Source organism: Coregonus clupeaformis, chromosome 7, assembly GCF_020615455.1.
Source record: "Coregonus clupeaformis isolate EN_2021a chromosome 7, ASM2061545v1, whole genome shotgun sequence".
Lineage (NCBI taxonomy): Eukaryota > Metazoa > Chordata > Actinopteri > Salmoniformes > Salmonidae > Coregonus > Coregonus clupeaformis.
The window spans coordinates 8,841,141-8,853,185 of NC_059198.1; the positions used below are offsets into that span (position 1 = coordinate 8,841,141).

General features: G+C 44.6%; 1 protein-coding gene across 3 annotated transcripts in view; it reads right to left on the reverse strand.

The window, feature by feature from the left end:
- Positions 1-9,098: 9,098 nt before the first annotated feature.
- The window catches only part of LOC121568963 (leucine-rich repeat-containing protein 4B-like), a 32,837-nt gene continuing 29,890 nt past the window's right edge, over positions 9,099-12,045 (reverse strand). For all 3 annotated transcript variants that reach the window (XM_041879465.2, XM_041879467.2, XM_041879468.2), the window contains one exon: positions 9,099-12,045. This exon is cut by the window's right edge and continues 709 nt beyond it. In XM_041879465.2, coding sequence (XP_041735399.1) covers positions 10,799-12,045 — 1,247 coding nt within the window. In that variant the 3' untranslated portion in view covers positions 9,099-10,798.

Here is a 12,045-nt window from a genome sequence, read left to right on the forward strand (position 1 = left end):
CATATGAAGAGCCCTGGATTTCACGCAGTCCATTTTTTTATCTTAAATAAGTTGTCGCTGCTGTACCCTTGAGTCATGCAGATCCCACCATCAGAGAGGTGAAAATTATAATTGTTAGAATGGTTTTGCATAATCTATTCAGTGTGACTGTGTACTGCACCCTAGGTAAGATGTATGCTATGGGAGTGATGTAGCATCAGCACTTTGAAGGACATGTTCACACACAAGACTCCCATGATTAAAATGCTTGTTGTTTCTTACTTACCTGGATTACTGCCCATCCACAGATTCAGAGATAGATACCAGGAATACAAGCAGACTCACAAGGGCATACTGTAGACACATGCACAAGAAGCAACACGCAAACAAATGTAAAATTATATGTTTAAGTACACACATATGCACAGCACATACGGTATACAAAGCAGGCCACTGGTTTTCAGCAATTCTGCTTCTCTCACGAACACACACACAAACACACATCATTGGGTTAGCCAAGAATTGTAACCCTGAGTCAGTAGCATTCAGAAGCTGACCCCTTGGCTAACCTACAGCCAGCACGAGAGCAGTGTATACCGCAGGCTAAAAACGGTGAAACACACACACACACAGACTCACACACACACATATACACACACACATATACACACACACAGACAGACAGACACGCACAGACAGATGTCAGGCGGGCGCAGGTGGTGGTCAGCCATCAGGGTCATAATACACACCCCGCAGCCAGCCAGCCAGTATACAGCCATACTGTAGTGTCAAATCAGCTTTAACACACTGACATAATGCCTTTCCTTCTAAACACACACACACTATGGTACACACACACACACACACACACACACACTATGGTACACAAACACACACTATGGCACACACACACACACACTATGGTACACACACACACACTATGGTACACACACACACACACACACTACGGTACACACACACACACACACACTATGGTACACACACAAATACAGATGTACACAAAAGAAAAAAAAGAATTTTACATATGCATTGAAGAATTACACAGTTCAAACAAAAAGCCCATACATATTTAAATCTTACATTTCAAATTCTAATTTCTACACACTGAGATTATACACACTCAATCAAATACAGATACATACACATAGAACTCTCTCTGAGACATTCAAACTTCACTTGTCACTCAAAATAACGACCAGCATCTCAATTGGGATTATGTGAAAAAACAACGTTATTTTTATTCCATACATTTCTCAGTATGGCACATGAACAGAGGTCGAATGGTCTGAAAAAGATTTGGCACGGAACCTTTAAGCAGAACAAATTACCCCTCCTCCATACACACGTGACATGTTTCCAGTGTTAATACACACACCCATGGTTAGAACAGGTTAGAACAGAGTCATAAGAAACAATCACAAGAACAACCATAGTCAATATTGCAGAAGAAAAGACGAAGCGAACTAAAAGAACAGATGGAGCCCATGTTTAATTAAACAGAGGGAAGGAAATATCTCAAGTGTCTGCTTGTTGTAGTGTTAATTTTCCCTTTTTTCCTGAGAGAGGGTTAGGGTTGAAGTAACGCGTACGTGTGTGTGTGACTCAGCGAGGCAGGGCCAGGCAGGGACTGATGCTTTATCTACATTTCTGAGGGACAGGGTGAGAAAATGGAGAGAAGGAGAAAGGGGGGTAAGTCAGCCATGTTCCTTCGCTTCCCGTGGGTGAGGGTTGGAGTCATCGGCCCCTCCAGCACTGGGTGACATATAAGCACTGCAGCGTTTCCCATCATGTCCCTCTCTCTTCTTCACACACACACACAGATACACGCGTTACATACTCTTACACACGCATTCTCTTATACCCAAGCACACTGCATGCACGCACAACCGTGCACAAGCACACATATAGACAGGCACACACACTCGTACACACACAGATATATACACAAATACAGTGTATATATACACACAGATACAGTGAAGCATACCCAGGCCAGTACCCAGACAGGATAAGGAGTGACAGGACGTCTCAGTGTCCTCTGACAGTCAACCTCCTCTCTCTCTCTCTCTCTCTCTCTCTCTCTCTCTCTCTCTCTCTCTCTCTCTCTCTCTCTCTCTCTCTCTCTCTCTCTCTCTCTCTCTCTCTCTCTCTCTCTCTCTCTCTCTCTCTCTCTCTCTCTCTCTCTCTCTCTCTCTCTCTCTCTCTCTCTCTCTCTCTCTCTCTCTCTCTCTCTCTCTCTCTCTCTCTCTCTCTCTCTCCTCTCTCTCTCTCTCTCTCTCTCAATGTGAGGTAAAGGTATGGTAATCGTGTTAAGTAACACCAGGGTTTGAGCGCATTAGAAGTCACACTCTGCCAGCTGGTGGCTGATGGTGCGGAGCAGGGTTAAAATAAAGTGTCAAAGGGGGGTGTGCTGAGGGTGTCAGAGACGGAGGTTGAAGAAGGAGACCAGCATGGATAAATAAATCAGCACCAATGAGGACAGCAGCACGCATCCAAGACTGACAGGGGGAGACGACAAGTAAGAAAAAAATAAAGTGAAAAGACAAAATCAATATATCCAGTTAAAGGGGCAAACATTTTTTGCCTTATAAATTCATGTTGAAAGACCCCAAACACCAAATGACCTCAGGTTACATCACTGATGATGTGTCCATGAGCATCAATAGATGTATTCATTCAATGTACCCATTGATTCTTGAAGAATCTAACTTATAAATGCCTCATGGGCTTAGTTCAACTGTCATTCCCCAAAATATTGGCTTGTTTTACTCCAATGTTTGTCAACAAAGGAAATGTAAACAAACACTGTATAGCCTTAAAACATGGTTAGAACTAGAATGTTGATATCATGGATGGTCAGTCCTTGCATCCATAGCTGTCTATGAATTTGAGAGTGGTTACATATCTCCAGCCCAATCCCTCAGCCTTTTACCAAAACAATGGCGGGGAGGAGCTTTGTTACAACTGAGCGTTGCCCCATTAAACTTGATTTCATATTGATGAATGTTTACTGCTATCTGCTTCTCCCTTTCAAGCTGTTTCATTGCACTGATGCTGGAGGTAATATAATAAAACAAATCGATGCCATTTAGCAGACACTTTTAAGTGACTTATAGTCCTCAGAGCCCTGACTCCTCCTCCAGCTCTCCTCTGCTGCCTGGCTGACTAGGGAGGTTCTGACCACCAGTGTTGGCGTCTGGTTTGGACTTGACCCTGCATCACACTGGGTCGCGGGCGCCGCTCTATCCCCACACAAGGAAACGACTATCAACGCTTATTGATAGTATTCCTCTCACACCGTGGTTATTCTACACTGGCCCTCCATAGGGTGCAGCGGAGCAGACCGCCATTTGCACTTCAAAGCTTTGTAATGTACGCTATGGCCGCCGCCCAGCTTCAAACAAACATCAGACACAGCAGAGTGTGATTATGAGGCCGAGACAAGGGACCCATAAACTGTAAATCTGTGTGTTGTGTTGCTGTGGAGGAGAGGAGAGCAGAGGAGAGCAGAGTAGCAGAGGGGGTTGAATGTGTATTGCTGTTGGAAGACTTGACTGTGAGCTTGTCCTCTGAGAGGAGAGGAGCACAGCTGCTGGCTCAGCACATCCTTTAACAGTCGCCGATGGTTCAGGACATTCCGATATGAAACCAACAACTCCACAACACATCCCCAAACAACAGGGAAGGGTCCCGAGCATTGCAGGGGATATCAGAGTGTTCTAGAACATCTGTCATAAGCGGTTCCAATTCTCAAATCTAGCACACTTTGGATTAGAGGAGTCAAGTTCTCTAATCTAGAACTTCCAAAAACAAGGATCTTAATGTTCTAGAACCTTCAGAATGAAGTGTTCCATAATGTTCCTTCTCAGAACAGGGTGTTCAAAGACATGAAGAACAGTGTCCCAGCTGAATATCACAGCTACAATGTGCTCAGGAATGCCCAGCCTGATGACTAGATCCATTATGCTGTACTCCACAATTAGAGGCTTTTGAGCATGTCCCATTAGAGTGTTGGAGTAACAGTGATGGCTGCTCCCTGTTAAAGGATAATTTTGCTTTTTTGCAACCAAATCTCTATTTTTTATGTAAATGGCATGTTATAGAAGGGTCCAGTTTGCGGAAATGGATAAGCTCTCAAAATAGTGATGCAGGTCTTTAGATGTTATACACATGAAATTGTGTCATTCCGAACTTTATCCGCAATGTTATATAAAAAAAATTTGCGACTCGAGTGATACCTCTCCGTCCATTCTAGCAGCAGGCTACACGGAGAATGGAACAGCTGGATAAGGGAAACATCTTGAGGTGCACAAAATGCAATGTAAAGTTGCGGATAAAGTTCGAAATGACACAATTTCATGTGTACAACATCTAAAGACCTGCATCACTATACTGAGAGCTTTGCCATTTCTAAAATGACGTATTTGGGTGTTTTTGGAGCCTTTGTTTATGTTTTTTCAGAGCCTCCTTACTGCACAACGAGGATGAGGAAGTGAATAACTGGTTGGGTTAAGTTTCTCAAAAACATGTGAAATCTGAAAAATAGAGATTTGGTTGTTAAAAATAAAACTTCCCCTCATATGAGCCTCTCCACCTGAGGTTTCCTGACCTCTAGGACAGCACAGTCATCGACAGAAAATGAAGTCATCCACGATGAGACACTGCTAATCTCCCCCGCGTCACGGCACGCTAACACTCACATGTCCCCTCATTTCCACATCTCAGCCACCCAAGTCAACCAAAACGGACATCTTGTGACAGAGGACATGGTTGCCAAGGAAACAATGAAATAAGCCATATGTTAATGTCTCTCTGTTCTCAAATTAAGGACACCTTCACAGAACATAAAGCCCCAGCCTCTGAACCACAGCGCTGCTGGGAGCTGGCGAGAGGTTTGTGTTAAGCCCACCGCACAAAGAAAGCCCCTTTCAATCAATCAGTCAGTCAATGTCAGTCAGTCAGTCAATCCGCTCATGCCTATATGTGCTTGTGCGTGTGTATGTGTGCATTCCTACGTATGTGCGTAGGCAACAGGGAGGCCTGTTTGATAAGTGGCTGCAGGCTCTTGTACAAATCACACGGATGGTGCAGACAGACGTCCATGAGCATCTGATCTCAACCTCCACAAAACGTCACAGTGAGAAGATGGACAGAAAATACTCTGAGCCAGCGCCACACACACAATCAGAATATCCAAGAGAGCATCTAAAACCAGCCTAGTCGACCGGCCTCACAGTAATAAAATCACCCACAGACTGCTAGTCTGACAATGATGTAGTTAAACTAGGAGACTAGAGACTAGAGACACAGTGGCACACAGAACTGCATCTGAACGTACCACCGTCTCAGTCGCCATCATCCTCATCCTCATCATCTTCATCATCATGATGTGTGGCAATAGCAAGCTGCAAGGTTTCTCTGGGTCTGTATTCATAGGCCTTCTGATGGCCATTAAAAAATATGATAGCAATTATAATGCTTATAAACTACAGCGGTTCGACGCTTTTGGCCTTGACAACTGGGAGGAACATTTGCATTTGGCGCTGGTGCGCATGCATCATTGACACTATGAGTATCAATAATGTAGCGGCTCCACTGTCGTTTCACGGCTATTTTTAAATGGTTTGATGACAGAATGAAATTAAACTCTACGCGGGAAGATAGCAACGACTTACTAATACTGTGGCTTACATCTGTTCACAAACCACATATGGGACTGGCTCCAATGGTGGACCTGGCTGGTTCCCTAAATGTGTTGTCTCACCTAAACAAGGCTATGCTCACCTCAGGCTCAAATAAGGCCCCTGAAACATGACTACCTAAAAACACAAAGTTCACCTCCTAACTTTTTAGCTGCTCTGATCAGAACACAGCATGTTCTACAAATTAAGATAATTAAGATCATATCCTAAATATATCAAAAGCCTGATTAATATTGTCTCATTAGACCAGGACCTGAGCTAGAACAGCCAAACATGTCAAGACAACCGAGGCCATCGGCCCCTGTCCAATTAGGAAACACTATAGCCTTGATTGGCTGGTTAAACAGTGAGGATAACTAGGGCTGTGTGACACACAACTTGACCCCAAGCTTGTAACCTCATAATTGACTACGGGTTGAGAGAGGCAGAGGCCAGTGGAATGCTAAAGAGACTGGTCGTGATAGAGCAGACCTTTGATCTCTTGGGCTTATCCCAATAGGCAGAGGGGAGAGGGGGAAAAAACCCGGCTTAAGTAAAAATCTCGTTTTTACTTAAAGTGTCAGTGAGAGGATCATAGAACAGCCTGGAGCAGAGGGAAACAGACAGAGAGCTGCTTTAAACTGGGGATTTAAAATGGAGGTCTGACTGGCCCCCTCCCTCCCTCTCTCTCTCTCTCTCTCTCTCTCTCTGCGTCCTCCTTACACAACCTACACAGTCCATACACTCACCTAGCAGGCGCATGCACACACACATACACACACACACACTGATATAGCTGCATTCTAAATAATGGAAACCATATCAAGTTGCCATAGTAATCGAAAATACTACTGTAGGTACCGTAATTGAACGCACACAAACACACACACACCCTCGCACACATACATACTTTACTTATTCCCTGAATGGTTGAGCGAGCGGGTCTCTTCCTGCACAGTAAACACAGCGTTTCCATTAGTGTTGAGTGTGTGTTCAGTGCTGTGTGACTCAGTCACTGCAGTGCTGTTACTGGGACTGTGGCACTGGCTAAACTGTCTCGTTCTGCCACTAAGCCTCTCTAACTTGGCTCTTCTCTGTGACACTTCATAAGAGCTTCATAAGGCTTCATAATGCTTTCTGAGGTGACGAGACAGGCACGGAGTCACATCCAGAGTACTGGGGGAATAGTTGTTGTCAGAACCACTGAAGACACACACACACACACACACACACACACACACATGAATATGTAAATAAGTAGTGAGCGTAATAAAGATCCCTGGTGTTGGGAAAATAAATATGTTAATAACTGTTGCAGGGGATATGAGTGTTAATCACAAGTGTAAGGTACCTGAATACATTCAGCACTGGTGTAGGGAATATGCAACTGACATATAGAAGCGATATGGATGATGTGAATCACTGCATAAGTTACAGGAAAGCGTAATTCAAAAGTGTGTGTAAAGGATATAGATACAGTACGTTAGTCACTGGAATAAGCCAATGGAATATGTTAATTATTTCCAACATGAATGTGTAAATCACTTGCATAAGCGCCGTGAAAAAATATAAATGTCTGTTGTGAGGACGATGGATATGTTAATAGCCTTCTATACTATTTGCATCAGAAACCCAAATCAAGATGCTATGATGAGGACTGTCGCAGCTGCAACAGTTGCCAGGGAAACCTGGCGTCAGGAACCTGTAGGGGCATTGTGTTAGGATATGGGCACACTGTGAAAGGTGATTTGCTACTGTTGGAAGAACACTGGCCGGCTTGTAGAGATATGGTGTCTTAAAGGAACATGATTGACGAGGGCATCGGGCACCTTATGAGGCGCAAGCTGTGACGCTGTTTGGCGCATTAGTCTGAGGGTAGGTAGTCATGGAAACAGGGTGTTGACTTAGCGAAATCACACTCGGAGCACTGATAGCTATGACATTCTGAAAAGCACAGAGTGAGAGAGAGCATGAGCAAGCTTGTAAATCAAAGCAGGGTCTATCCTGTCCACCTTGTGCAGAAAAAGACCCCATGCCGGCCATTTCACATTCTGTGTGTCATCTCAAGCACAGCTGTATTAGCCAAAGGGATACACACAAACAGTGATATTTCAATCAAATGGAAAATAACTTGAAAAAACTAATGCCACCAAGTTTCACAGAGTTCAACCGTCATTTTGTGTGCCAGGTTTTTTAATTTTTCAATGTGACTTCTGCTAACAGAACATCTTTCAGAATTATAACCAGTGTAATTAGCGAATTATAATACCAATAACAATATTACAATTGAGATAACACTTGATTTAAAAAAAGATAAAAAGGAAATAATCAAACTAGATTAAAAAAACAAAATGAAAAAACACATCATAATATTATTTTTTTTAAGAGATCTATACGTTTCTATATTTTTCATTTATTTGTCCTTTTCCTTTAAAAAAATGTCACCCATCATTATATATTTCATCTAGGCTTTCTGTCTCTTTCATTGAATAGGTTTCTCTTACCTTTCAAATGCTTCAAAATGCTGTCCTCCTTTAGCTCCCTGCTGCCATGAATTCCATTCACACATGAGAACACTGACTTCAAGTTCTGATATAATCCTTTGCAAACGAGCAGTCTTCATCAAAGGTTCATGTCCTGTCTTTTACACAACAGAATAAAATGAGGGGTCCTGATTGGCTGAGATTGGTGTTGTTGTACAAAACAGAGGAGTTTCTGAGGAGGCATGGGCTGTGAGGATGCCATGTGGGAGCGGCCATTTTGAGGACCATGTATTTCCTGTTTCTGCAGGTGGGTGTTTGGTGTCATTGTGGTGGTTGAAGGGATCGTCATCATTCCATGTGTAATCACTCCCCACAGGATCAATTATAAACATCACTTTCATAAGGATGTACAAGGCTGCTCTGCCACTTATACACTGAGTTTACAAAACATTAGGAACACATGCTCTTTCCATGACATAAACTGACCAGGTGAAAGCTATGATCCCTTATTGATGTCACCTGTTAAATCAACTTCAATCAGTGTAGATGACAGGTTAATGACACATTTTTAAGCCTCGAGACAATTGAGACATGGATTGTGTATGTGTGCCATTCAGAGGGTGAATGGGCAAGACAAAATATTTAAGTGCCTTTGAACGGGGTATGGTAGTAGATGCCAGGCGCACTGGTTTGAGTGTGTCAAGAGCTGCAACGCTGCTGAGTTTTTCAGGCTTAACATTTTCCTGTGTGTATCAAGAATGGTCCACCACCCAAAGGACATCCAGCCAACTTGACACAACTGTGGGAAGCATTGGAGTCAACATGGGCCAGCATCCCTTTCGACACTTTATATGCCCTGACGAATTGAGGCTGTTCTGAGGGCAAAATGGGGTGCAACTCAATATTAGGATGGTGTTCCTAATGTTTTGTACACTCAGTGTATATAATAATAATAATAATAATTATAATAATGATAATGATAATTATAATAATAATTTGTTCTCAATATCATGATATATTGCATGTAGGTATACTGAATGCATGATGTTGAAACCGATCACATTGCAATTTTAGATATTACCATTTGAATCAGAGAGCATGCTAAACCTATAGCTGCTTTTAAGAGCTATCTACAGTATACGGTTGTTATGCATTTACTGTTCACTATTATTATTATAATTCTAAATAATTATTATAATTATCATCATCATTATTATCAGCATTACAATAGCCATATTGTTTGTATCAAAGGGCAACGTTTTGTAATCATATTTCATATATTTTCATTAAATGGAGAGTAAAGATCCCCCTTCTCCATTGACCCTGTTTATGTAAATGTGCATGAGAGGGAACGCTTTGTGATGCTACAAAAATTTAAGCCAAAATAAATTCAATCAAACACTCTGCCAGTTTCCCCTTTTAGCTCTTGCTCATCCAAAACCTGTACTACAGTATGTCCCTTTCCAGCACAGGAGCAGGCAGGGGAAATGTCGGCCATCTTGTTTCTAGCCAAACAAAGTTTTCATAGTGATGACTGCTATGACAGCAGTTCATATATTCTTCAGAAGCTGTGGCTATTTAGTCAGAAACTTGGTAAAGATTCTTCATAATTTATCTATTCGAATGAAAATATATTTATATATTATATGTACTTTCACAGTTTATTTGTATCTTTCGTAGTCCTTTTTGCTATTACATTTTTTTTAAAATGATGATTCACCCCATTTTCCTTCTTCTCCTTTAAAGAGAGTAGCCAGTCAGGTGTGAAAGAGGGGAGAAAGTGAGATTGAGCCCACTAAGTAAAACACAACCGTTGTTGATGTTGTTGTTTCCTCTTCCTACACAGTGCTTGTTGTCTGACACTAAACGGTGTTCTGCTCAATGGTTTCCTTTCTGTCCTGTTCCACAGAGTGCATCTGGGCAGCCCTGTACTGCTCTGAGAGTATCCCAAACACTAATCCGCCTACTTCAATAGAGTGACTCAGATCTTATCTCTATATATACTGTACATGGTGATCTGTATATAGTTATAACTGTTGTGATTCTTATTGTGTCTGAGTATTGAACCTGGTCACCTGATTCAGTCTGGGAATGCTGCTGATGGATATATAGATTGCGAGGGCTTTTACTTTGGCACAGATATGCGCAAGTTTGGCACATAGTTGTCAATCTCATAATGCACTGTGTATGTGTTAGCTGAAAGAGTGTTCCTGTCGTTGTGTCGGGCTGTGTGTGTGTGTGTCTTGGAGTGTCTCAGAAGATGTTAATGCTTGGACGGGTGTTGAGCAGACACAGTAGAGGTGTGAGAACAATCTACCCCTTCACTCACTCACGTACGGCTTGCTCGTCTGTCTGTTTGCCTCTCTCTCTCTCTCTCTCTCTCTCTCTCTCTCTCTCTCTCTCTCTCTCTCTCTCTCTCTCTCTCTCTCTCTCTCTCTCTCTCTCTCTCTCTCTCTCTCTCTCTCTCTCTCTCTCTGTAATATTTCATATTCTGCCTGCCTACACTTCCTATCAAAATATGGCCATGGGGATACTACAATCAGACTCCTCTCTCTCTCTCTCTCCCTCCCTCCATCTCCCTGTTTTTCTGTCTCTTCATCTCTTTCTCTTTTTCCATCTGTCTCTGTCTTTCTCTCAGATCTGAGTCTCTTGCACATTCTCCTTGGAGCCACTCTTGAAGAGCAGAGGCTCGATCTGAGGGTTCTGGCCTTTCCCCAAGAGCCCCTTCAGAGAGCTGTGGATGCCCAGCTGGGGCAGGGGCACAGGGGAGGGCAGCGAGCCACCCGTGGGGGTGCCACCGCTGGTGGAGGTGGGTCCCTGTGCGCAGGAGTTGGGGGTGCTCTGGGTCTGGGAGCAGGGGGAGAGGGAGGGATTGTTGTTGTTGTTGAGGCCCATGCCCAGGCCCATCATGTTGTTGTTGAAGTGGTGTGCCTTGTAGTAGTGGTTGAGGTGCTCCTGTCTGGCCAGGTTGGGCAGGTTGACCATCTCCGGGTGGTGCATCCTCAGGCTCTGCCCTCCTCCTACTCCTCCCCCTCCGCCTCCATCCCGAGAGACGGTGCCTCCCCCCGAGATGCCGCTCCCGCGTCCGCCGGCACCGGCGCCAATCTCGTCCTCCACGTTGATGATTTCGATGGCGCGGGTGGGGCCGTGGTGCTTGTGCAGCTGGTGCTGCTTCCTCAGCTTGTAGAAGACCACCAGCATCACGGCTGCCATGAAGGTGATGGCCACGAAGCAGCCAATGATGATCTTGGTGGTCTTCATCACGTCGTCAAGGCCAGAGTAGCCCGTCTCAGCAGTGATGGGCACAGTAAAGGTGGGCCGGGTGGCCCGGGACGAGGACAAGGACCAGGCTGACAAAGAGGAGGCGGTGGTAGGGACCCCCCCCCTCCACTGGTGGCCAGATGGGGTAATGACGTATGACTCATTGTGGCTATTCATGACACCCGCGTAGACTGTCGGGCCCTCGTTGGGCTCCACCGTCTCCACGGTGACAGTAGTGAAGTAGCTGACGCCAACGTCGGCAGCAGTGACGTTGAGCACGGCGGTTGCCGTGGTGTTGCCAGCCGAGTTGGTCACCATGCAGGTGTACTGACCCGTGTCCCTCAGCGTGACGTTGGTAAAGTTGAGCGTACCGTCGTGCAGGACGGAGATCCGGACCCGGTAGGAGCCATGGGTCATCAGGGTGCCGTTGGGCGTGAGCCAGTTGACCGAGGTCATGGTGGTGCCCGTGCGACACTTCAGCTCTGCAGCCATGCCCTCGGTAACGTTGAGGTCGGTGGGTGGCTCCACGATGACAGGAGCGTAGCAGGTGAAGTGGCTCTGGTCCAGCTCCCCAATGTACCTGCCCTTCAGGCCTGGGGGAGCGTGGCAGCGGGCGCAGC